The sequence below is a fragment of the Mus caroli genome, unplaced genomic scaffold (assembly GCF_978045245.1).
Source record: "Mus caroli unplaced genomic scaffold, Mus_caroli_1 scaffold_3, whole genome shotgun sequence".
NCBI lineage: Eukaryota > Metazoa > Chordata > Mammalia > Rodentia > Muridae > Mus > Mus caroli.
Genome location: NW_028227258.1, coordinates 35,742,690 through 35,770,686, shown reverse-complemented (window position 1 = coordinate 35,770,686; position 27,997 = coordinate 35,742,690). Strand labels below are relative to the sequence as shown.

General features: G+C 37.9%; 1 protein-coding gene and 1 non-coding gene across 2 annotated transcripts; one reads left to right on the top strand and one right to left on the bottom strand.

Moving 5' to 3' along the window:
- Positions 1-1,271: 1,271 nt before the first annotated feature.
- Positions 1,272-26,245, bottom strand: LOC110291314 (T-cell activation Rho GTPase-activating protein-like). The gene is made up of 13 exons (XM_021158393.2): positions 26,190-26,245; positions 21,626-21,721; positions 19,976-20,154; positions 19,437-19,598; positions 16,944-17,053; positions 14,525-14,714; positions 13,783-14,041; positions 12,613-12,788; positions 9,860-10,018; positions 7,879-7,988; positions 6,623-6,812; positions 2,589-2,845; positions 1,272-1,782 (listed from the first exon to the last, which is right to left on the bottom strand). The coding sequence occupies exons 2-12, from the start codon at positions 21,693-21,695 to the stop codon at positions 2,633-2,635; spliced, it is 1,818 nt and encodes a 605-aa protein (XP_021014052.1). The 5' UTR covers positions 21,696-21,721; positions 26,190-26,245; the 3' UTR covers positions 1,272-1,782; positions 2,589-2,632.
- LOC115030668 (U6 spliceosomal RNA) lies at positions 10,870-10,976 on the top strand. The gene has a single exon (XR_003836274.1). It is a non-coding gene; the product is annotated as a U6 spliceosomal RNA (small nuclear RNA).
- Positions 26,246-27,997: the final 1,752 nt, after the last annotated feature.

Sequence of the window (27,997 nt, the reverse complement as noted above, 5' to 3'; positions counted from 1 at the left end):
AAAAAGAACTATACAAAGAATCAACCCAACCAGGAGCTGGCTCTTTATGTTGAGATTAAGAACTCAAGTTTATAAAGAGAGCTGTAACTAATATGCAAAGTGCTTATGTGTGTGTGAGGATAAACTGTGTCTGTGTGTGTACATGAATGTGTATGACGTGTGTCTGTGAATGTATATGGTGTGTGCATGTGTGTGTGTGTGTGTGTTTATGTCTTGGGACACATAGGAAGGCTTGAGCTAATTTAGGTTAGAGCACAACATCAGCTGTTAGACTTTGCCTCCCATCTGTTCTGAGACTGGGTTACTTTTGTTCAATACTTATCAACATTCGAGGAATAGCTGCCCAAGAATCTATAGCCGATTCCTGTGTATCCAGCTCCCATCCTGGTAAAAGCTAGTTTAGAGATGCCTGAGATACAATGCCCAGTTTTGATTTGTTTTAAATGTAAGTTTTGAAGATCTGAATTCATGTCACAAAGCTTTTATCTCCATTGCTTTAGATATTGAACCATGTTTTTAGACCCTTGTGTATAGTCTTAAATTTTGTTCCAAGTTTACGTTCATCCTGTGTAATGATACATTTTGAGTGTTATCATCCATGACACATGATTCTAAGTACAACTTTGAGGGACTATTTTAATTATATTAGACTCTGTCCATACTTTTGAGGAGTTATTTAAATTAGGCAATCAAGATGGGAAAACTCACAGCAGAATTGAACTGTACTATTCTCTATGCACTGTTCTTGGAAATTAATGAAAGGAGGAAGCTCAGAGTATTAGCATTGTCTTCTGCTTCTTGATGAGGTAAGCACTTGGCTAGCTGCAAGTGTCATCAGAACTGTCCTTCAAGGATGCTCTGAGCCTTCTAACACTGAGAAAGACAGACATTTTTCTCATGTAAATAATATGCTAAGGTAGCTTTTCATAGCAGTGGGGAAAAAATGAAAAATGAGTACTGGTAAAATGCACAGAAGTGAGGTTGTCCTTGTGGTATACCTCATTACTTGGCTCTTAACCATTGAACTATTTTGTGGCTAGACTCTGGAAGAATTTCGTCAGAAAAATCTCTAAATTCCTTTAAATAAGAAGAAATTTCTAGGTCATTCTGAGGGAAATTTTGAAGAAAATAATCATAAAGTGATCCCATTGTATTTGTAAAGTGGCTCCGGTTCCCTGAGTTAGGCAGGTAGAGAAGACCCAAATGCCATTCTCCATGGAGAATCATGAATAAGGCACATTGCATCTAAGCAATCAAATTATGGAGTGACATTTATTATTACAAAATAAGCATAGTCTAGAACATAAAACAATGAATATAAGTGAAGATTATTATTTGTAATTAATACAGTATGATAAAACGGAGAAACAGAAGTACTGTTTATTAATAAGCTTTTCAGAGGTATAAGTGGGAGGGGACATGACACATTCAGAAGGAATGAGCTGGGACCTGAGAAGTGCTTACTTAACGCTCAAGTTCACAATCTAAGAGAATCAGCCCGATGCCTCTATTGGTTGACAGAGGCATGTTATTTGGGGGTGGGATTCTCATTTCTGGACAGAAGCAGAAAATCCAAACAAATTCCTTCAAATGCTGACAAAGCTGGTTATATTAAATAATAAAAAAGTGGTCTTAGTGGAATAATCAATAAAGTGAAGGAGAAATAGTAATTCAATGTAGTCCTGGGGATTCAAGTATTCAGTTGCTGAGAAAAAAATTCTCCGTCCAGAAGCTATTTCTCCAATCCGGGTGCTGCTTGTCAGTCTCCTTCTGCAGTCGTTTCTGCAGAAAAGGAAATGAATGAGGGGGTTGTCCTGTTTTCATTGCAAAAGAAACATAAATGTTATTTTGATACAGATATTCTCAGGTTATAGATCCCTTTCAATGTAGATAAAACATATATCAAACCAAGAAAAGTCAACTATGAATAATATCCACACTCTGCACAGTGAAATGTTTATGTTCGCTCTATCCCCATCCCTAAGTGGTATTAATTTTTGACTCAGGGATGTTCTTGCCTCTTTATAATTCTTAATGCATTCATTGTAGTGGATTCTGCATCATTTAATACTTACACCAATGCTAAGCATTTGAAAAAATTTATCTTTCCTCTGAAATCAAACCAGCAATATTGTTGCACAAGGGTAGCGTGGTTCGTAGATGGCGGCATAGAGCCTTAGCTTCCAGAATGGTTGATTGATTTTAAATCATTGTTTCTAATTGATTCTTCAAAAAAGGATAATTTTACTATCTGAGATATCTTACATGACTCTTGAACCAGACGGAAGAAAGGTAAGAAATGATAGTAGACTATATTCTGATATCCTTGCAGGGTCTAAAGTAGGACTACATCTTTCATATATACATATGTATATATCTAAATATTCATATGCATGTATGTGTGTAATTGTCTGTGTATCTATATATGTGTATCTATGAATTTATATGTAATTAAAGCATTTTTTAAACTCCCCCAATGTTTTCATATCATGCTGTGCCCCAATGCTGCTGTGATGTTACAACTTTCTTAAATGGGAGAATGATTCATCGTTCAATTTATTTTATGACTATTTAAAAACTTCCATTACCTCTGAGATCTTCTGCCTGGGGAGAAGCAGATAGATCCTCTTCATCATTTTTTGGGGAGGTGTGTCTTTTCAATATGACAGCTGCCTTTACTGTCACCTCTGGCATTCCTCATTTTATTAGACTCAGCACCATTATTCAAGGAAGCTAAAGCTTTTTCTATGTCACTGCAACTCTTTGGGAACTCTCCATAAAACACGGTGGCATCTTCTACAAATATCTCCAGAAAGCTCTCAATGAGAATTTCAACAACTGAAATCTGTAACACCCCAAGGTAAAAGCAGGACACTTGGTCATTCCATATAATTTACAACCACATTGCATATTAGACTTTTGAAATGAAGAAAATTTTGAATTGAAAAGTAATGAGAAAACAGCACTTACTATACAAATATATGAGCCCTTGAAGTGTTTAAGTGTATTTTAAGGAAGTATTTAAATGTGTTTTCAGTGCAATGTATTACAGTAAATCAGAAAAGGTCTCAAAATTCTCACTGCAATGATTCATATTTTATGTTTAATTTTTAAAGGTAAATTTGTGTGTGTGTGTGTGTGTGTGTGTGTGTGTGTGTGTGTGTGTGTGTGTGTAGGCATATGCCCATGTGAGTGCTTATGACTGTTGGAACTAATAGAGGTGGTTAGACGCCTGTACTGAGCTCTCAGGCATTTGTAGACAGCCAGAATTAGATGGTAGGGGATGAGGAGGGGCACATACACATCATCCATGGTAAAGTTTTATTGATAACCTAAATTTTAATTTTCCTTGTACACACACACGTACACTTGCATGTACATGTGCCCCTTCAGGTCTGTCCATGTAGGTGCTTCTACGGAAGCTTAAGTGAGATGTTAATGTGCCCACAATTCTATTTCTGTATGCTCCAGACTGAATACAAGAAGTAAGTAATGCTGAGAACAGCTAACAATAGGCTTTCATGTCTTTTTTTTTTCATGAATGCAAATAAGCTGCTGTTATAGAAGTCTCTGCCTGGACTATAGAGAAATTCTAGATTTTTTTTTTTTTTGCATCTTCCTAAAATAGTCTGTTAAAGTTGCATTCATATTCAATGAATAAAGAAATTAGGAAGAAAACTGATATTTCAGAGCTGATATGTTTGTTGCCAAGAGGAACTGCAAATTGAATAAGTGACATTACAAATATTTTCTTTATTCTTTGGGTTTTCAATTTATGGAGCTCAAAGGGAGGGGAGCTTAGTTGCAGAGTCTTGAACAGGCTACTTCTCTTATTATTGGCAACTCAATGTTTCATACTCTGTTTTTGACACCATTTGATTGGATCTAGCAGTTTGGCCTTCCTTGAGGAAGTAAGTCCTTGGTTGGAATTTAGGCTTTTAAAAGCCATGGGCCATTTCCTGGCTACTCTCTCGGCTTCATGCTTGGTGTCCATAAGAGTCCTCAGCTTCCAGCTTCCTGGATCAGTTCCCCTGTCTGCCTGCAGCCAGGTTCCTTTGTTGTCCTTGTGAAGGACACTAATTGATCTGGATCTTTAAACCCCAGATAAACACTTGCTTCTGTAAGTTGCCTTGGTCATGATATTATACAAAGCAAGAGAAAAGTAATCAAAACAAACATGTTTGTGCTAGAAGTATCAAATCACAGAAATATCTGAGAAGAACAACTCTGAATTGAGAAAATGACTTTATAAGTTTGGCCTGAAAGTTAGGGAAGTCTGTGGGATATTGTCTTGATTGGATTAATTTGCAGTGCCCAGATCACTAGGATGGGAAAATCCTTCAGCTACTGGTTTTTGAAAAAAAAAATCTATCTATCTATCTATCTATCTATCTATCTATCTATCTATCTATCTATCTATCTATCATCTATCTATTATCTATCTATCTATCTATCTCTATCTATCATGTCTATATATATATATATATATTCTCTCTTTCTCTCTAGCTCTAGCTCTATATATGTGTGTGTGTGTGTGTGTGTGTGTGTGTGAGAGAGAGAGAGAGAGAGAGAGAGAGAGAGAGAGAGAGAGAGAGAGAAGAGAGAAAGAGAGAGGGACTAAGAAAGATATGAGGTATAAGACAGTAAATAGTAATGTTACATGACTTCTGCTTCAGTTCTTCCTCCCAGGTTCCTGCCCTACTTCAGGTTGGGCTCTCAGTAATTGTCCATAACTGCATGTATAAGATGGAATAAATTCTTTTCTCCAAAAGTTGCTTTTTCACAGTAATAGTAGCAAACTAAAAAATGTGCTAAGTTGAATAACAATGCTATTTTTTTTTAAATTGAGATAGTGGGATTAAGTAAACTTAATATATTGTTTATATTTCTACCCAGGATGCAACTGACTTTATATTTTCATAGTCTTTTACAAGGTAGAGAACAAAAGATTCTCCAGAAAATCACACTCTGTTATAGCCTTATTGTCCCATTGTGTGTGGCATTATATGATTTCCCTTTCTCTGAACCTTGTCCTTGGAACTTACTAACTAAAATACACCTTTGCTTCCTTAGAAATATTTTTGTATTAAAATGCCTTACTAAATATTGGATAATTAAGATATTAAACTTTTGATTATTAGCTTCGTTGTGAATATTTTCGTGATATTAAGTACCCAGAACTCGTCCTATAACTAGGTCCCTTTTCTCCATAACTCTGTGCCCTTTCTTGGAAACCTATCATGACATTTTGTTAATTATGGCTTTTCTCAGGAGATTTTTATCTTAGTTACTTAGTCTTTCAACCTCACAGTCTTAAGCTGTACTGAGAGCTAAGATTTCAGGGATAAACCTTACTATGAGATAAATGGATAATGCGACTGTGACCATGGAGGGAACATCAGATGACGTCTTTACCCTCTCTCTAATTTTGCTTTCTCTTTATAAGATGAGTATATTTGTTCTAGCAGAAATTTTCAGTCACTTTGTAAAGTATTTCTATAGATCTAAGTTAAGAAACTATGTCAATAATAAATTAGGAATATCAATATGGCAAGCTGATATATGTTTTATTGCTAGCTCAGCTCTTAGGGCCATTGGCAGTGACTACCGGATCCAGCTTGGTTCCTGTATTGTGGATCACAATCATCTGTAATCTCAACTTCATGAGATCTAGTTCCATGTCCTAGTGTCCATGAGCACAAGAATACAAGTGGTGCAGACATTTACATGTAGACAACATAAAGCTAATTTTAAAGTAAAAAAGTAAACATTTTATTTATGCTTTATACATATTAAAATAAGCATTTTGGTGCTAGAATTACAGATATAATGATGAAGAGCCATTACATACACACATACAGACAGACATACACAGACAGACAGACAGACACACACACACCCCTAAATATAAATCTAAAGATTTCTCTTGGCATCTATAGACACTAGGTAAGGTTAGAATATACAAACTTTCATACAGACAGAGTATGATGTAATAATATATTTCATTTTTATAAGTGAATTATTACAGGTATGCTGTTATAGAGTTGAAAACCAGCCTGGCACTAGGAGCTGGGAGAGAAGGTTTTTTTTTTTTTTTTTTTTTTTTTTAATGACTGAGCCATAAACTACACAGAATATATTGTATATGGAACCTTAGTGCCTATATGGTCAACCCACATAGCAAGTGTGACTGAAGACAAGAGTATTTGGGAATAACAGCAACTTCCAAGATAGGAATAAAACAAACAAACAAACAAACAAAAAAACCCAAAAAACCAAAAGCAAAACAAAGCAAAAACACCTTGAGATATTTGTCCAAGTCTGTATCTCATTCAATGTTTTGATACAGTACTGGATATTATTTTATCATCTCTCATTCATGTCTAAGATTCACACAAGTTGGAATCTCAAACCCAGTTAAGAAAGGAATTAAGTCACTTATTTCCAATTCATAACAAGCTCCCTTCCAAACCTCCCTGAAATAGGTCAGTGCCTCATCCCCTCCAGAGAAATGAACCACAAGGGTGCCCTTTAACAGTAATGATCTGTCAAAGGTGTCCCTAGCTTCTGGATCATGATCAAGACTCTTTTCCCAAAGGCAAAAAACAAGAGGTCCACTTGCCTTTTGTGAGATATCATTCCCGAACCCTGAGTTGGAGAGAGAAGGATTCCAAAGCATACTTGGAGCTATGCGAACTGATAAAGCGTAAGCAGTCATGTGAGTAATAGAAGACCGACCTTTAATCTTGTGTAGCACAGAGAGAAGGTGTCTCAAAAGGAGAACATTTGGTAATGGCATCTGTATTAAAAGACTAAACAGAAGAGGGAGGGTTTTATGTATGTCTGTTTTACAGGTAATGATTCTAATAGATCTGAAATTCAAAGAAAAATAAATAACATTTTTGTTGGACACCTCATAGTATCAAAATTCACAAGAAATCAAGGGGAGTGGGGGGGGGGAGGTATGGGAGACTTTTGGGACAGCACTGGAAATGTAAATGAAGAAAATACCTAATAAAAAAAGAATATCACTACAATATTACCTAAAATAATTTCCACAAATCAATTCAATGGATGGTGTATTGGAACATTTTGAAAATCATGTATATATGCATGTACACTACATGAGCCTGGTGCCCAGAGAACCCAGAGGAGTGTGTCAGGTCCCTGGAAATTAGAGTTTTGACGTCTTGACATTTGCACACCGCCGTATGGATAGTGACAGTGTTCATCAGGAAGAGCAGCCAGTTGAACCCTGAACCATCTCTCTAGTCACCATGGAGACACATTTAACATAAATAATTTAATATAAACACATTGTAGCAATCCACTGGCATTCTAGAATTGTTGGGCTGAAAGCACACTGATGAAACTAAGCGATGCACTTATAAAAGGTGTTTTAACAAATAAAGCAAATATGCTGGTGTCCTGGCTATTCATGGGGCATCAAAGTTCCTCGTTTACCTAAGACATCATTCTGTGGAGTCAGTATAGAGGACATCGAAATCAAACCTAAACTTGATCTGGATGCCTCCAGCTTTTAATGGTTGAAAAAATGAATTTAACTTGTTCCACAGAGGAATTAGATTGTATTCCAGGCTGGGCTGGACCCTACTATATGGCTGAGCCTGTCTTCCAAACCATGACTATTATAATGTTGAAGCCTTCCTAGTGGTGGGACTAAAGGCATGAGTCAAGACATATGCCTGACAAAGATATCTGTTTTGTAGCCTAACTTTACACGTGTGAACAAAAGAAGCCTCTTGCCACTCGTCATCATTTCAGTGGATAATCTTGTAAATAGAAGCTAACACCCACCCTAGAACATATTACTCATATGTGTGTTTGTTGTTATCCAAGTAACTAATGTATCATTACCTTTGGATAGCAGAAATCTTTTGATCATGGAATTCTTGATCAAGGACAGCAAGCCATTTTCCATACAGATTAGAACAAAGTAAGCTTCCTGGAATATTCCTAATAAATTCCTTATATATATAAAAATGTAATTGTCAGTATACTTTGAAGAAATTATTGGAAAAATTTTTATTGAAGAATATCAGTTTAAATGTAATTTCTTAAGATATTCTCTGCCTGACATCGTCCAGAATCTCACCTCAAAGTCAACTTACCAAAGGACCCAGAAAGAGTAGATTTTCTCACCAAGAAGTGGAGTCTAAGAAACAGAGTTCTGGACATGGTGGCAATAAAATGAACTTATTCTCAGTTCAAAGGGCTTTACTTGGACATAAGCAGCTACTAAAAATAAACAGGGCCATCACGATTCTATCCTTCGTTGACTAGGTTTGAATTCCTAGTTGAGTAAAGTTCTAATATGCACATGTGCTCTTGCTTGCAGATACAGTGGAGAAGGGCTGAGCCTCCTGATCTGAGCTCCCTGGGTTCCATGTGAAAAGCTCTCATAGTTTCACTTTCCCTTAACTGTATAAGAATTCAGCTCTTTACATTGTAAGCAGCACATTGTTTGATGGACAGCCAGATCATTTTATTTTGCTCCTTCCAAACCTCATATTTTATCACATAGGCTCAGAGGTTTTAATAGGGTAAGCACATAGATGTGTGTGAGGAATAGGTAGGCATGGTCGTACACACCTTGGAGCTCAGAAATCAGAGTGATGCAATTCGGCCTTAGGTTAGAAGCTAGAATGGGCTTTAAAGATAGACTAAATCGATAGATAGATAGATAGATAGATAGATAGATAGATAGATAGATAGATAGATAGATAGAAAAATGAAGGAAATCTCAATTTTGACAAGAAAAACAAGACAACAAATTCCCTTATATAGCTTAAAATGCATATTCTCCCTTTTGTAAATAAATTACTGCAAATAGGTAGATAGTTCATTATTAACTAGTTCTGGGAACACCTGAGTCACTTTTCAAGTTTATATTTCATTCAATGTTAACTCATTTCGGTGTTTTCTGAGTTGTAAAGGGTCAGACATAGTTTGAGGTAACAAGAATTGAGAAATGAGAAATGTGGGGAAATCTCGTGTTCTTATAATTTTAAATGCTATGTGAGCATGGGGCTGCCTTGGTAGTCATTTATCTTTTTCATAATGTGGTACTCATTTTCTGTCAGTCAAAGTAAACCACACTTGGCAACTAGGGTCAAGGAAGTATCACGTGGTACCTTCATCTAACGTATGTAAGCTTGCCTACTCTCAAACCACTATCTCTTTCCTTGATATCTGGGGCCACTCCTCCAGAATCTACTGAGTGTTGCGCTCAGAAAACAGCAGAAATTAACAAAAAGAAGCTATTTGCATTTTATCCACCGTTTATAGGTAGCTCCATTAATGATCAATGTTGTACAGTATTCATCAGCAGATCAGACTAATTCTTGGATATAAATATGGGATTAAAAAGAAATGTCTGGGAAATGTGAAACATTTTTTTGGTAGAGAAAGAGAGCAAGATTGTGTATGTACTCTATAGATGGCAATATCGAACTCTCTGTTTGAACTGTTGTTATTTATGAAGAAAATTTTTCTTTGGCAAGTATAATTTATGAAATGTTTTGTATGTAAATCAACTTTTGCCACTATTATTATTTGTTTTGTTATTATGCCATACAGTCTGGTCAAAGGTGAAATCAATGGAGTGGTCGGTATAATGACAAACCAGAGTGAATTTGATATAGAGAGATGTTAACCTCTCATGGCCTGTCTTCAACTCTACCATTATGATGATTCACACACACTGTCAGATTTTTATCTACCATGTCTCTTATCCTTGGGCCATCATTATCAGTTTTTCTCAAGGAAGCAAATTATTTATGAATTGTAATTGCTTGTAGGTACTGCTGCTTGTAATTACAATGAAATCCTTCTCTACCTTTAAGACAGATGCTACGATATAAACAGATTCCTCTCTCAAGTTCATTTCCTCTGCAGAGTCAAGCTTTTCTCTTAAGGTGAGGTATGATTTATTAGCTATTGTTCTGAATATTCTCTCTGTGTCTGGTCCTTTTGCATCGATGATAGAGAGCATGTCCTGTATGGGAGAAAGACAAGTAACAATCACGGCATAGCCACCCAGAGCATTGGCAACCATGGTTACAGAGATACAGCTGGGAGGGACAAAAGCTGGAGAGTGATAATCTTCTGAATATATTTTCTCTTCTAACCCAATTTTAAGCACTGGAGGGATTTTTGGTTGGTTGTTTTGTTTCATTTTATTTTAACCTGTGTTCCCTAGAAGATTTTACCTCATTAAACTTCCCTCCTTTCCTTCCTTCCTTCTTTTGCTTCTTATTTCTTACTTTAATTTCATCTTTCAACACTTTTAATTTCCTTGCTCTCTGAATTCTTATTTTCAACTTCCAGTCAAGAACCCAAGAGAATTTCAACTCCTTCTTCATTGTTTCACTATGTAAAAATGACTAACATTTGCAACCTTAATGAGGATTTTTTTTTCTCTTTGCAAAGTTTGGATGATACAATTATAATTACCAGAAAATTTTGCTATAAAATCTTCAGTGTATGAGCAGTAATTATTAGGTATCTGATGGATAAACATGTTCATGTGCAGAAAAATTTCTTACACAAGGTGTAATGCTGAAGTGTTTGTTGAAAAGTAAAAATATATTTTCAATGTCAACTTAGGTTATTCAATTTAAAAACTCAAACCATATTAGGTGGCCTTTCATGTTCTATTCAGATGCAAGTACTACTATCTAGAAGAGAACAATGCTTATGTCTGATTCCTTGGTAATTTAAAACAAAGCACAATATATTTTGAATTTTGAGATTAATTATCTCAGCGGCAATGATATTAAGGAAGACCTCAGAATAAAATCAGGTCATGAGAGAACCTGGGAAGGGTTAGGGTAAGAGACACAGAGAATGCTCACTTAGGCAACACATATAATAAAATTGAAATAATACAGAGAAGATTAGCATGGTCCTTGCTCAAGGATGAAACACAAATTACTGAAGTGTTACATATTTTTATGTGGAGAAAGAGGAACACTCCTCTATTGCTGGTGGAATTACAAGCTGGTACAACCACTCTGGAAAGCAGTCTGGAGGTTCCTCAGAAACTTAAACATAGTACTACCAAAGGACCCAGCTATACCACTCCTGGGCATATAACCAGAAAATGCTCCAACATGTAAATAAGGACACATGCTCTACTATGTTCATAGCAGCCTTATTTATAATAGCCAGAAGCTAGAAACAACCCAGATGTCCCTCAGCAGAGGAATGGATACAGAAAATGTGGTGCGTTTACACAACAGAGTACTACTCTGCTATTAAAAACAATGACTTCATGAAATTCACAGGCAAATAGATGGATCTAGAAAATATCATCCTGAGTGAGGTAACTCAGTCACAGCAGAACACATGGTATGTCTCACAGATAAGTGGGCATTAAGCAAAGTGTGTGTAATACCCATGATACAACTCATAGATCACATGAAGCTCAAGGGGAACGAAGACCAAACAGTAGATACTTCAGTCCTACTTAGAAGGGTGAACAGAATAATCAAGGGAAGTAGTGTGGGGGAGGGATTTGGTAGGAAGAGAAGATGGGGAAGGGAAAAAGAATCGGGAGAAGATTACAGAAGGTCAGGAAACTGAACAGAAGTGTGTAGCAATGGGGGATGTGGAACTGGGGGGTAGCAACCAGAAAGTCCCAGATGCCCGAAAATGAAGAGCCTCCCAGGACGTCATGGGGATACGATTAGCTGAAATACCCTACAAAGGGGAGGGAGACCCTGTTGAGACCATATCCAGAGGTTAGGCATGGCTCCCCGGTTGAGGGATGGGGCCACTCATCCATATCTAAAATTATAACCCAGAATTGCTCCTGTCTAATGGAAATACAGGGACAAACAGTGCAGCAGAGACTAAAGGAAAGGCCATCCAGAAATTGCCCCACCTGGGGATTCATCCCACATGAAGACACCAAACCCAGACACTACTGTTGAAGCCAAGAAGGGCTTGCTGACAGAACCCTGATACAGCAGTCTCGTGACAGGCTCTGCCAGACCCTGACCAATACAGATGGTCAGTTATTAAATGGCTCTCAGCCAACCATCGGACTGAGCACAGGAATCCCAGCGGAGGAGTTAGAGAAAGATTTGAAGGAGCTGAGGGGCTCTTATCTGGCATCAGTGGGAGGAGAGGCCCTTAGTCCTATGAAAGCTTGATGCCCCAGTGTAGAGGGCAGTGAGTGTGGGTAGGTGGGGGGGGACACCTTCATAGAAGCAGGGTAAGGGGTGATGGAATAGGGGGTTTGCAGAGGGGAAGCCAGGAAAGGGGATAACATTTGAAATATAATTTAAAAAAGAGGCACAGAGGATCATATCCATAGACCCATTTCCTCCTTAAAACATGTGGGTTTGAGTTAATGCTGAAATCAGTAAAGGATATGGCAATAATTTTTGTTTCAACATTATTAGAATACATGAATCAAACTTCAGTGAATATTCTTTCTTTAAGGCACTATTTTAAAAGAATCTTACCCTTATTAGTAGGGTTATCTAAACATTTATCCACTTGGTAACAGAACTGAGTGTGAACACAGGATCCACAAAAATTATATGGTGCACAAAAGCTATAGAAAACCAAAATGGCACTCACCAAAATTGGAGCAGGCAGATTACCATCCTTACAGATACTGGTGAGAGACTTTCCAAAGAGGTGTCCCTTGTTTGGTGCTGATGGGGATGGGGTTATACACACATTGTCATGGCTGGTAGTAGAGCCACAGGTAATCATTGGCTTTATAAAATATCTTTTGACAGGTTTTTCAGAAGCTAAGAAAGAAGGAAAATCCTTGTGTGTAGTTGAACTCAATGATTATATTGTATTGACTTGATCATGTAACATTTATGATGTTGAGGGATTGATTAATGACCTTTTTTTCTATTAACTGATTATTCTCCCTGAAATCCTGAACATAGGTAAAGCAAGAGGCCAGTTCTAATTTAGATTTAGTTCTTCTAGTGCCGTTCCTATGTAGTGCTGTCTAAAATACACTGCACTAACTTGTGTGGTACTTGATATCTGGTTGTATATGGCCCATATGTCTAGGTCTAATCAGTAAATTCTTGAATTTGTGTTCAATGCTGTGCATAAATGTAGTAAAATGAAGCAGTTATATAGTGTACAGTTCCTAGTCTCACAGTGTGATTTCTGACTGAACAGCCATGGGCAACTATAATCTAATAGGTCTATCCGCATTTAACACTCATCTTGCTGATAATACCACACATTGTCATGTCTACTTCCCTATGGCTGTGTTATGCTACACTCAGGCTTTTAAAAGAGACAGTTATGGTGTTGCATACCTTTTATCCCATCACTAGAGATGCAGAGGCATGCAGATCTCTGCAAGCCCAAGGCCAGCCTCATTTACAAAGCAAGGTCCAGGATAACCAGCATTGTTAAATATAAAGAAACCATATCTCAAAAGATCAAAAAAATGATAATTTTTTTGCAAAATTGAGTTGTTATTATAAAAATCAACACAGGAATCAAAAATATCAAAATAATTGGTATTTCTCCACATATACTTAACTATTTGGCACTTTGGGGATTTACCGTTTACATATACTCAGGACCACTGGGAAGAGGGAATAAAAATTTACAGGCAGTTTCTAACAATAGAAGAACGTCTGTAATAAATGGCTAAGGGTATACTTCAAAATGGTTTTAGTAAATGCCACATTTCCACTTGTTGTAAATAGTGATTTTGGGTGCTAAGTGATCCTAACTTTTAAATTATGCCTATAGAGTATCTTTACCTACCTATAGTCCCCTCATTGTGAAGAGGATCAGTTGGACTCATGGGCACCAAATTGTTGCCTGGAGGGCATGTCATCCCACTTTGACAGTGGTTGTCTTGATATTCCTTATCCTTCATCTCATCAAAGTTAGTTATATTGTTTAGGGGACCTGATGCTTTCTCCACATCAGGGCAAGACACTGAACTCACATCATAATGTAAAACCATGCCTTCTCCAAATATTTTCAGACTATTTTCGATGAGAAATTTTACAAGGGAAATCTGGAAGAAAATGGGAAAATACAGAGAGCCTCTGTCACTTTGTGTGATATAAACCCCACTTGATATATGGAGCTTAGAGGTTAGAACTGTATAGTTCAAAGTTCTGAGAAAAAGTCAGCTGTTATAAAATAGAGGAGAGAGTTTTCTGTTAGAAATTTAAAGGACTATCTTGAGATCAGATGTAAAAACTGCAAACAACACAGTAAAGTACATTATAAGAGGAGGCTTTCCAGTGTTTCTATTGTGATGGCTACTATATATCGTCAGTTTGACTAACTTTGGTTCCATTTGTCACACGCATAGCTGACAATCCACTGACAGCTCACTGACTCTAATCTCACAAATTTTTCTGTTTCTCCAAAGGTATATTTTAAAAAACAAACAAACAAACAACAAAAACAGTGACGCTCAAAAAATTGTTCTGTATTCCTGTCTCACTGTGAAGACTTGGCTACCTTAGGTGTAAAATATGTGTCTTATTACCTCATTGGAGATATCATTTGCTAATCCCGAGTTGCAGGAACGAGGCAGACATAGGATACATGGGGCCATGCAAACAGATAGACTATAAGCAGTCATTTTGTTAACTGCAGAATTTCTTCCTATCTTGTGTAGCATTCGGAAAAGTTCTCTCAAGAGACTGACATTTGGGTAAGGCAGACGCTGTAAAAGACTGAAGAGAGACAGGTGATTTTAAAACAAGGATTCTTTACTCAGGAAGTGGTAAATTTGAAGAAAGGCAACAGTAAATGTCTACATCTTATTCATTGCCCTCCAAAAAAAAATCAATGAAAGGAGAAATGTGCCCTGAAAATATCACTTGAAATACTTCTCCAAAATCAATTTTTTAAAAAGGAAAAGTTTAGCTGGGTATAACTTAATATAAGCTTACCTAAAACACTTATGGCATTCTGTAATAAGTGTTCAACTAAGAGAACACTGTAAAGTAAGTTGCTAAAATTTACAAAATCCCTGTGTTCTGGAGATAATAATTATGCAATAATGTCAAGTTATTAGAGGCTAAAGCTTATCTATTATGGGAGAGGTCATTGAGGAATTTTATGTACATATACACATTTCATTGAAAATTTATTCTTAATTAGACATGGTTTTCTTGTTAAATATTATAGAAGCCAAAGCATACCACTGACAAATTGGATGTTCATTATATCCTATGGGACAATATAAATTCAGTCTGTACAATGCTGAAATTTTCATATTAAGAATGGATACAGAAAATGTGGTTCATTTACACATTGGAATACTACTCAGCTATTAAGAACAAGTACATCATGAGTTTTGCAGGCAAATGGATGGAACTAGAAAATATTATCCTGAGTGAGGTAACTCAGACCCAAATAACATGGATGGTATGTACTCACTAATAAGTGGATATTAGCAAAAAAAAAAAAAAAAAAAAAAAAAGAAGGAAAGAAAGAAAGAAAGAAGAAAAATGATGAAAACAAAAACAACAACAACAAACATACAGAATACCCAAGATACAGTCCACAAAACTCAAAAAGCTCAACAAACTGAGGTGCCTAAGTACTCACTTGGGAAAGAGAAGTAAGAAATTACAAGTGGGGAGAAAGGGAGAAATCTGGGAGAAAAGTGAACTGTGTGGGGTTGGGGAGGAATTAGGGGGGAAAGGGAAACCTGATCTGGTATTGAGTGAGGGAAAAGGATTGAAGAAGCCCCAAGGGCCAGCAGAAAGAATGGAAACAGGAAACACCAGGAAATAGGAGATTGGGGGGATCTTCCAAAATGTACCAGAAACCTGGGAGGTGAGAACTCCCAAGACTCATAGGGAGGGACTTTAGATGAAATGCCCAATGGTAGGGAGAAAGAATTTATAGAGCCCACCTCCAGCAGGACGATAGGACATCAACTGAGGGATGAGGTTGCCATCCAACAGTCACATCTCTGACCCATAATTGTTCCTTTCTGAAAGAATTACAGAATTGGAAATGGAGAGGAGTCTGAGGAATCAAAGGTCCAGCAGCAGGCCCAAAGTGGGATCCATCTCAAGGGAAGGTCCCAAGGCCTGACACTATTACTGAGGCTATGGAGAACTCACAAAAATGGGTCTATCATGACAGCCCTCTGGAAGCCCCAACAAACAGCTGAAAGACTAAGATGCAGATATTTACACCCAACCAATGGACAGAAGCAACTGACCCCTTTTGTTGATTTAGGGAAAGGCTGAAAGAAGCTAAGGAGAAGGGCAATTCTGTAGGAGGACCAGTAGCCTCAATTAATCTGGACCTCTGAGATCTCTCAAACACTGAACCACCAGACAGCATGTATCATCTGATATGAGGACCCCAACACACATACAGTAGAGGACTTCCAGGTCTGTGTTCATTCAGAGATGATGTATGTAACCCTCAAAGAGACTGGAGGCCCCAGGGAGTTTAGAGGTCATGTGAAGTAGGGGTGTGGGCATCCACATGGAGACGGGGTGGGTTGGAGAGGTGATGAGAGGAGCGGAAAATGGAATATGGAGTGTAAAAAATAAACTAAAAATAAAATAAAATTTAAAAATAGATTTTTAAGAGAAAAAATTATTGTTATAAGATATATTTCTTTTTCTTTATTTTTCTTATTCTTTTTCCATAAAGCCTGTGTGTTCTTGACAGTTTAGATGACCTAGGCCAACCCCAAGTTATTGGTGATTATATATCTGGTTCTCAAATGTTATGATTATAAGCATGAGTTATTGTGACTGCTGAAAGAAAGAAATCATACTATTTTTTGAAATGTCTTCCATGTTTGTAAGCAATTGAAACAATTTGTTGTCAGTGAAAATTCTTTTATAAATAACTATATATAATCTAATGTTTCTAAGCAAACATTCTTCCTCCTTTTGTTAGTGTTGTCCAAGCAATTAGATAATCATTACCTCTGCACTGCAGCTAGTTTCTCCTCTTCATTTTCTTGGTCAAGAACATCAAGCCATATATCATACAGTCTAGAAGTCAGCACACTTCCTTGTATATTATGAAGAAACTCCTTACACAGGAAAAATATTTTTGTGGAAAATATAAATCACAGAAATTATTGAAAATAGTTTCTACTGTAAAATTCAGTTTAGTCCCAACTTCCTTCACAGGTCTTCATCGTGTCCTCTAGTTTGAACCTTGTCTGACATGGAGGCCCACTAAAGGGACCTGCAATTTTCCATCCAACATGTAATAAAGACACATGCTCCACTATGTTCATAGCAGCCTTATTTATAATAGTCAGAAGCTAAAAAGAACCCAGATGTCCCTCAGCAGAAGAATGGATACAGAAAATGTGGTACATTTACACAATGGAGTACTACTCAGCTATTAAAAATGATGAGTTCATGAAGTTCTTAGGCAAATGGATGGAACTAGAAAATGTCATCCAATGTGAGGTAACCGAGTCTCAAAAGAACACACGTATCATGCACTCAATTAATAAGTGGATATTAGCCTAGAAGTTCAGAATACCCAAGGTACAATTCACAGGCCCCAGGAAGCTCAAGAAGAAGGAAGACCACAGAGTGGATATGTTGGTCCTTCTTAGAAGGGGGATCAAAATACCCATCGGAGGAGATACAGAGACAAAGTTTGGAGCAGAAACTGAAGGAATGACCATCCAGAGACTATCCCACCTGGGGATCCATCCCATATACAGTTATCAAACCCAGATGCTATTGTGGATGCCAACAAGTGCTTGCTGACAGGAGCCTGATATAGCTGTCTCTTGAGAGGCTCTGCCAGTGCCTGGCAAATACAGAAGTGGATGCTCACACTCATCCATTGGGTGGAGCACAGGGTCCCCATTGAAGGAGCTAGAGAAAGTACCCAAGTAGCTGAAAGGGTTTGCAGCCATATGGGGGAACAACAGTATTAACTAACCAGTATCCCCAGAGCTCCCTGGAACTAAACCACCAACCAAAGGGTACACATGGAGAGACTCAAGGCTTCTGCTGTATGTGTAGCAGAGGATGGCCTTGTTGGACATCAATGAGAGGAGAGGCTCTTGGTCTTGTGAAGGCTCAATGCCCCAGTGTAGGGGGAATGTCAGGACAGGGAAGCAGGAGTGGGTGGGTTATTGAACAGGGGGAGGGATATAGTTGCTTAAATAATACCTGAACAAAGCCATCATCCCTCTAATGGGAAAAATCTCATGAAGCTGAATTTCTAGACAAAGAACTACAGATAGATATATACAAATGAGGGTGGAAAAATTGGTCTTTCCAAAAGATGAACTCTCTAATTGATAATCCATTACTCTGAAATAGTACATATACTACCAACTGTAAGTGGAGTCATCAGATTGTTTAAAAAGGATTGCAGATTCTTATGTCTGGATGTAATAATAACAATTTTTAAAAAGGAGGCCATCTCAGTGGGACAGGATGCATCTAATCCTATAGAGACTTTATGCCCTAGGGAAGGGAGTACTGGGCATAGGATGAGGTTAGTGAGGGGGTTGGTGGGTGAGGGTATACCTTCTCAGAGGCAAAGGGGAGCAGGAATGAGATAAAAAAACTCTGGTATGGGGACAGGGAAAGGGAATAACATTTAAGTGTAAATTAAAAATTAATAAGAACATTTAAAATTAAGGAAAAAAGGGAGGCCGTGTATTTGAGAGGGAGTGAGTGGGAGAATGTGGGGAAGCATAGGAGAATTAGAGCAAGAAAGACAAGGAATGATTATAATCACTTGGTGGGGCTTCAGGGTTGGCTCAGTGAGAGAGAAGGCATTTCACAGTTAGGACGACTTGGGTTTGATACCAACATTATGTGTGCGATAGAGGTGGTGGTAGGGGGAAGATTATTGGATCTTGCTGGCTGTGCGTAAAAAAGGTATATTTGGAGGGGGCACATGGCCTATTTCAGAAGAAATACCTGCTTCTCAGAAATAAAGTACAGAATGACAAAGGATGATGAACACGGGGGTGGGGATGGGGCAAAACACACCCATCTAGGCACGCTCATTAGATGACATGAATGTGCATGTCGGAAATGCCCCTCCACAGACTAATATTGTTTGGGAATGAGTGTCTCATTTAGTATTGAGGAATCAAAGAAAAGTTACTTAGCTACATTGCATTTCGACATGAGTGGTTAATGGTTCAAATCATATTTTATTCCACTATCAGTAATGTTACTTTTTTGGCCTGGAATGGCCAACCATACGCATAAAGAGTGGTGTTATTATTGCAAATAAAAATGTGTATAACATACGCAGCTTTTATAATAATAGGAGAATCCTTTCATTTTGGAAATGTTTGGAAACGTTCAGCCTATCAGATTTCAATTCTTTATGCCTGCTGTCACTCAAGGGAAAGCATGAGGAAGGGGACTCCTACCCAGACTCCGAGGACTCCTAAATGTGGACAATGCAAGGACTCTCCATACCTTTAAGACAGATGCCACAGCGAGAACACATTCCTTTTTCAGATTCACCTTTTGTCCATAATCCAGCCTTTCTTTTAGGGCGTGGCATGCTGACATATTGCCTGATATCCTGAAGATGCCTTCAGTGATTGGTCCTTTCTCGTTGAGAAGGGAGAGCATATCCTAAGTGAAAGGAGGGGAGCACCTGTCACTGTATCTGAACTAGAGCAGCAGTGCGCATGGACAAGAACTGAGGTGGAGGAAGAGGACCTGGCACTGTTTGGTGCCTCTGATTATCTTTTGTTCTACTCATTCCTCTAATGTTAATCCTGAAATCTCGGGGATATTCATTTGTACGAGATTCCCATTAGAGTAAAGTGATAGCTTTAAAGTTAACTTTTCCCAGATATGGGTTGTGGTGAATAGCACTGTCTTATCTCCCTATTTTTAAGTCAATGATTTGATTCATAACGGCTTCCCTTCCTGCTGATAGAAATGAACGGCAATATTTAAAAGCAGTATTTTGTCTTCAGGGTAGCTAGGGAAGGAACACGTGATACCAGAATTGCTTTAGGAAGATTTCCATCATCACAAACAACAGAGAGATCATTTCCAAAAAGTATTCCTCTCTTAGTAACTGGCAGGGATGTGCAAACTTTGTCCTGGTGGGGCACCGAGGCCTTGTGGAATACTCGAGTTATGAAAGGCTGTTTTTTGTTAACTGTTTTCTTCTCTGCATCTAAAAAGAATTTGAGAGCATTACATGGACAGGTGTTCTTTATACAACCTTTATCAAAGAATTCTGATTGCATAACATGTCTGTTGCAATTCATAGAAAGATAGGGCATCATTTGTAATATAAAACTCTATGTCTTCTAAAATGTATTAGTCATGTTGTAGCATGTGGGAGTTTTTCTGCCCTAGACTTGACACTGTTGTTAATCTTTGAGACCTGATCTGAGTGTTCTTCAATGAGCATGCTCACAGCCAGTGCTGTCTAACCCCACATTGTACCATGTGGTACTTGAGAACTTGAACAGCTTCCTAAGTTATATAGTCAGTTGTCTCAGAGGCTGTAAATTTTTTTTCATAGCTGTTTGCTGCTAGGACCAAGCAGTGCTGGGCTATCCTTAGATATTATAGTGCATCTCCTCCCATTGTGAAGCTTTCTCACTGAGATTTTAGAACCTTTGTCAAACTTCTTTTAGCACCATCCTGTGACTGTATCAACAGCATACATAAGACATTCATCAGCGAACATCTGGATCCTTGCTGCTATAGTTTTAGTTTGAGGCTGAGATCAAAGTGTCTTTTGCTTTTCTAAGACTGCTTATAGAATACAGGACCACAATGAAATCATAAATAACTTGTGATTAAATAGTCTTTCTCTAGTTAGAACATACTGGTTGGCTGTCCAATACTCTTAGAATAAGTTTTGTGTATGTGTGTGTATGTGTGTTTATAAGTAAACACACACACATTTAGAGACAAGAATTTGAAAGCAATCAAGGGGAGTACATGGAAATTTTGGGAGGATGAAAAGAAAAATGGGGAAAATGATGAAAGTATAATTTGGATTAAAAATTTAACTAAGACAAAGGCTCCAGGACATGAATATTAGGTCCCTTTGTGGTCCAGACTCCAGATGCTGGTATAAAGACATGCACAAAACACGGGTGATGTTTGGGTTGAAATGAGATTAGAGACTGGTCTGAAAGCCTAAGGCCATTTCTCCTCAAGCCCTGAACAGATTACCTGCAATGCCATACACACACTTGCTCTGTATAGGTTTCTTTACAAGTTTGTCTCAGTGCAGCTATTAAGTCACTTTCTGTTCCAATCATGAAAAAAAAAAAAAAAACAAAAAAAACAGTGGGGAACACATGAGGATTAGATCCCATAGAACACATAGGTCTTAGAACCCATATTCTAATGGGACAAAGATGTATGCATACACAATTATGTGTAAACAGTGCCTTGGCATACTAGCTCATGGCCACTACCTGCCTGAAACTACGAAATGTTCTTCTTAGGGACAAGCTGAGCTTTGTCATCAGAACCATTCTCTCAAGTCCGAGTTGGGGCATATTGTTTTGTTTTTATTTTCTATAATGTCCCTCCCTCAAGCAAAAAAGACACTGTGTTGGTATTTTATGCAGTCATAGAAATGGAAATGAGAACGGGAACTTGAAAGATGGTCAGCACCTCACCTGGCAGGTTGAGAACATCCACCAAGTTTTCTGATTCATGTGGTCCAGAAGTTTCTTGATGGTTGCTCATTATGATATAATAAGGGTTGTCAAGCCCTGTGAGGAGAAAATACGAATATACATTGAAACTGATGGCAATGTGTATGACCAAACCTGCTGATGTTCTTGAACACACATGGTTGTGTTGCATTTTCTTCCTGCTTCTGTACAAAAAAAGGCTGGACACCTTAGAGCATCAATAGCCTCAGTGGGGAGTCTGTGATGAGACAAAGATGTTTAATCTGAGAAGTCCTAAAACTGAGAAGAAATGTCAGCCTTTATTTAATTTATTTGAAGAACAGAGCCCATCAATGACTGAGTACTGGGAGGGCTTTGTTTTTGCCTCTTGTAGCTTTATGTCCTGCCACTTTCTGCCTTGTTATCAACAAGATTTTTAAATTATGAGAATCTTATTTGGCATATCTATCTTTATAGTAATCAATTTAAATCCTTCCCACCCTATAACTGAGATTAACAGTAAAAAGGAAAGATGTTTATATGCTTTGGAAGTCAGTTCTCTCTAAATAATTTTATTACACACTGCCCCCCTTCAGGATTTTCTCTTCGTGATGTATGCAAGTCCACTTCCACTTCAGTATGAGGACAAGGAGGTCAGGAGCAGTGGGATGGATTGGGTTCCCCTTCCTTCCCTGGATGCTCCCCTGACAATGGCCGGGTTGATGCTGCAGGGTATTGGAAATACAGAAGCCTCCCTGGATGAACAGCAGTGATTAGAATACAGCAACTGCTACAAAATTGGAATTAGTGTCCAGATGTTTGATTTGCTCTCTCCTGATTTAAACTATTTCTTCTGTAAAGGATTCTTAAAGACTCTGTGCTGTGACATGGCTATGCTTCTCCAGGAAATATGAAACCTTGCCCTTACCTGAAGGGATTCAACTCTCACTTGCCCTTTCCTTTAGACACAGAAAAAGTGACAATGGTAAAATCCAAACAAGAGTTACAGAAACAAGTTAAAGGATTCGAAAAGCTTCCAGGTAACCAATATGGAAAGATCTAGGTGGGAAGACATGGCCAGTGGGTTGAAATATGCATTCAAATTGACAACTGTGCAAACAAGAGGGTTAAATTCTTGGGATTTCTGTGCAATACTATTCCAAATCTTAGAATTAAAATTCTTTAAAATTGACACATTTCACTAAATAAAATTATTTCAGAATGCGGCTAGCCCCCTTCCGTATTTCTGTGCATGTCTGTCTTCCCAGTGTTCATTAGATTATGTCAGGGAGTGAAGATCCAGACTACCTTAGTTGCTGCCACTCAAAAGCAATACCCTATGCCATAAAAAGGGAAAATTATTGAATATGTGGGGGGATGGTACCCTTTCCTATGCCCTAGATAGAAAACAGTGTCCTAAAACTCTGAACATAAATATTGTAGAAAATATAGTAGTTTTATATTGCAGAAAAATATAGTAGTGGTGTAGTTTCAGTCTATTTTTTAATAACCAACAGAGTGCCCAGTGATTCTTTTTGAGCTACACAAGAAGGGTTTGAACAATACATCGTCCTTTGATTTCCACTAAGCATCATGACTGTCACTTGTCTGAGACTCTCTAAATGTTTTAGAATTGCACCTTTTTCAGTGGCTTTTAAAAGGCCAGCCTTGCTGAGTGTTCTTGGTAGTCTGAGTTTTTCTTGTCCAGATTCCTCTGATAGATCTTCTGTTGCTATTACACATTTGTCAACAATCTTGTAAAACAAAAATCCGGAAAAAATCAACATAAGGAATAGCAGGTCATTCAGAGTCTGGAAGGCTCCAGAAATCTGAACACAAAAAGTTCCCATTCACTGGGGGGAAATACTGGTCACAGACAGATGTGAACTGAGTCTTTTCACATGTCAGAGAAATGACTATACTTCAGAATTTTATTCCAAACCAGCAGTTACATAGTATAGAGGAAACTTAGTATTAGTTTGAAGGTTTTAAATTTGATTTTTAGATTTATTTATTTTACATATATTTTGCTTGCATGTATATCTTTGCACTACACATTGTGTCTGATGCCTGAGCAGGTTAGAACAAAGGACTAGATTCCCTGGAAGTAGAATTAAGGATAGCTGTGAGCTAGCATGTGGGGGCTATGAAACAAACCTAGGCTTTTGGCAAGAGAAACAAGTGATGTTAATCATTGAAAGATCCTTCTAGAAGCTAGGATAGTCTTTAATATTCACAAATAAAAACTTTTCAATTTCTTTCTAAAGAAAAAAATATCCAGGCTTTTGTTTTTTGTTTTTTGGATTGTTGCTGTTGTTGTTGTTCAACTTTTTCAGGAAAATTATGCATCTCAATTGAGAAAGGATGGAAATAGTCCCATTATTTTCTCACTAGACCAAAGACCCTTGTATAAAAAGATGTTATCATGTAATTGTAATTGAATACTAAAGAATAGCCAATTTAAAAGAAAAACAAGTGAAATTTACTAAAATTCTTCATGACTTAAACCCAAAACTCAGCAAGCCGATTTCAAAGCACCCATTGGAGAGTAGAAGAACTATTGTACATCCCACAGACTAGAGGGATGTGCAAGAAAGAAGAGATCCGTGTCAATTATTAAATTAAGGACAAACTGCCAGACTCGTGAAAACTGGCTATTGGCTTAGCAACATGGACTCCATTGGTAAGCATAACTGTAGTAACTTGTATGCAATGAAAGCAGAAATTGTTGTGCAAAAGACTGTGAAATGCAGATTCATCCCGAAGATCCCCAAGCCCTGATCCTTTAACCTATCCAACGTCCACACGCAGACATCATTAATACTGTGAACTGTAGCATCTAACAGGTGCAAGGATCAGGAGACCTTAAATGTGAATGTGCTTTACTGAGGTAGAGTCAAATGCTTCAGGCACAGGAAGTCAGAATCCTCGAAAACAAGGGAGAATGTGCGTGCTCCTAGGTGAAACCTAGAGCCACAAAAGATTGTGTCTGGAAGATCCTACGCGCTAAATCCCATAATAAAATATGCAGTATCTAGAAAGATTCACTAAAACTAACATCCCTATATTGTTAAAATGACTGAAATTTGTTGTTAGTAATGGATCCTGAGGTCTGCAAACTGAGCATTCACTGATAGTACTGATATGTATAATTACATATACTAATTAAGATATCCAAACTCCATTAAACTGCTAAGATCTCTACAAACATTTTCTGCTACATAATTTGAATTTGAAATGAATGATATGCATGAGTGTGATCAATATGAACAAAACAGAATGAAATCTATATATTGAAATGCCATAATTAAGCCCATCACTGTGTAGTCTATCTTAAACAGTTGTGAAGGAAATAAAAATCGGGTTTTCCTAATGATGCACTCTAGTTTTGGAGGACCTCAGGGAATATGTATATTCGGAAATGCCAGTCTTGAAGGATTTCTGGTGGTTAGAAAAAAGAAAAACAGCATTCATCAAGAAGTTGTAAAAGTATTCATTTCCTTCACCTCTGGCAAAAGGGACAAATGACTCTCAGTTAACATATACCTGTGCTGCCTATCAGGATAGCAACACACATTCTGCCCTCTAGAGTACCTGAGTTTCTACTCACAAGTACTCATTATATGTCTAAAGATTCCCACCTAATTCCCTGTCTCTTCATAACTACCAGCTTTTCCTCTTGCACTATGGTAACTCCCAAAAAGTTGCAGAATCCCCTTTGCTCTCTTTATGCAGGCAAGAACTTCCCCCCTAGTTATCTTCACTCCTCTCTCCTACTAGTCTGCCTCCTCTCACATACACTTATGGTCTTTTCCAGTCTGCTTGTTTTTCTCTATGGTACGAACTCTTCCAGATGACTCTGGATATTTTCCCTGCCACAATAAAGACCTTCTTTATGATTATGAAATGGTTATTCTCTAGGTTACTTTACTGTCTCCTGCTTGGACAGCTTGCATACTTAAAGTATGTTTCATTCCACAAATGATTTCAAGGATTATGGACAGTGACACCATCAAGCATGTAAGGGTCAGGGACAACGGCCAGTGGCCACTCTCATGCACACGGAGCAGTGTGACACATGAAGGACAGTAGCAACTGCATTTCATAATACACAAGATGAAAGTAAATGAGGATGTTTGGGGTTTCATTCTACTTCATCTAAATTAGTGTTAAATACTGAGCAACAGGTTGTCAAGAACACAAAATATGTTGGAAACAATAACAATTTGGTGAGTACCAGAGAGTTCTTAGATTTTGGACTGAAGTTTGACCAGTTCACAGCAAACACTTGTGGTCATAGTGGGTAAACGAGTTACACGCATCAGAGAATAATTCTCATTATTTGGAAACAAAGGCACACAAACACGCATGCAATTTTAGATTCATAGGCACACCTACCCTGACATTGCAACCCTATCTCTTGATAGAACTGTCACTAAGTATTGCTAACATGAGTAGCTTTTCATGAAGCCAGTTAACAATTAATTCACATGATCTGGAAGAATCAAGAGAGATCACTTCCTGATATCACCAGTCTATCATGAGTATTCAAACTATTTAAAAATACCTTTACACTGGAGGCTGAAATGGAGACCCTTTCCCTGGATGGTCTTCTGTGGCACTAAAAACCAAAGGTAGGTATGGCAGTTGGCAGACCAACTGCTGAAATATGAAGATTCTGTGGTAGTCTAGGTAACTGTCATGTGAAGACCATGAGGCTCATGCCATAACTGACCAAATGACACATGGGCTTTATTTCCTCCCAACTTTTGGCTTTGAAAATTTATTTTTAAGCAATTGTTGAAACACAAGTATTTTTAAGAAATAACATATTTTTGCAACTTTATACATACATATAGATGTATACATAGATAAATAGATGTATAAACATGTGTCTATAGTGACTCAAATCAACAGTTACATGCCTGCCCAAATTCTAGTGTACTAACATAACCAGATAGAGAATGATATTTTCTGTTGCTCACTGTTTTAAAGGGACAAGTAGTCTTGCTTTATCAGTTTGTCCTCTGGTCTGACAATCATATCATAGAAAGTGTCCTCATTGTAAGGGCATTATGAGAGGAAGCCAGCGTGAAAGGGGAGGGGTTAACTGTCTGAGAATAGTCCTGATGCAAGGACTAAAAAGAGTACCAGGGACAAAAGAAAACAAAACCAAAAACAAACAAACAAAACTAGCATCGATTCCTCCAGAAGGCAGAACTTTCAATGGCAGAGTCACTTCATGATAGGCCTTGTCTCTTGATACTATACATCAATACTCCCACACTTGAGGCTAAATTTACAACAAATTAGCCCACGAGGGTCAAATCACATCCAACCAGAGAACCATAATGTAATTTTTGATACAATTAAGCATATGGCATTCCCACTACTACAAGGTTCCTCTATGTTATCAGTGTGTCAACAGACACACCAATTGAAAATCTTTGAAAATTATTTTACTAGATTACAGTAGAGTCTCCATCAGTTAACAGTGTCAATGCACTTAGCACAAACCTTGGGCTAGCGAGATGTTTTAACAATAAAGGAAACTAACAACCAGGCCTGAAGTCCTTAGTTTTATCCCAAGGGACCATTTGGTGAAAGGACAGAAATCATTCTTGCTTGTGGCCCTCTGACTAACACAAGTGAAGAGCTGCATGCATGCTTCTCATCTAAAATAATTACTAATCATTGGAATAAATGTAATATGATAAATGAAAGTTATTTCCAAAATATAGTACCTGAACTAAGAACTACAATGGAAACCTGTTCCAAAACTAAAAACGTTTGGTCCCTGATTCCGTGACTTATCCCGACTACTCACTAATACACCCCTTCTTCTTGCTTTATTTAACTTACATTTCAAATGTCCCCCTTCCCAATTCGATTCCCCTTCCATGGCCCCCCATATATCCCCCTTCTTCTCTAAGAGGGTGCTCCCCCATCCACCCACCCACTCCCACCTCATCCCTCTAGCATCCCCCTTCTCTGGTGTATCAGGGCTATACAGGACCAAGAACATCCCCTCCCACTGAGGCCAGACACTTATGAAATGTTCCCTGAGCCTGACCCATAAAGTCTCATGGACATGACTGTCTAAACCTAAACTGAAAAAGGATGACACCATGAACAAGACACACTGAGTAGGAAAAGCCTCTAAGGCCTGAATCCTAGGCAAATAAATTCAGACAACTGGGAGAGCTGGGAGGGGTCAGCTCCAGGGAAGAGCAAACCAATTGGTTGTCAGGTACCACTCAGCCCAGAAAGCATACATTCAATTACCAGTATACCAATGGAACAGGTAACGTTTAGGGATATAAATGTGTGTGCACATTTATGCTATATGCATGCAATAACACCCAGTGGGGGGAA

Excerpts from the sequence above, each read along its gene's own strand:
- LOC110291314 (XM_021158393.2), bottom strand. The coding sequence starts at position 21,695 with ATGAGCAACCATCAAGAAACTTCTGGACCACATGAATCAGAAAACTTG. Across the intron at positions 19,599-19,975 it reads ATCTTCCTAAAGCAATTCTG|GATATGCTCTCCCTTCTCAA; the intron begins GTATCACGTGTT and ends CCTTTCACTTAG. Across the intron at positions 12,789-13,782 it reads TCACAATGAGGGGACTATAG|CTTCTGAAAAACCTGTCAAA; the intron begins GTAGGTAAAGAT and ends CTTCTTTCTTAG.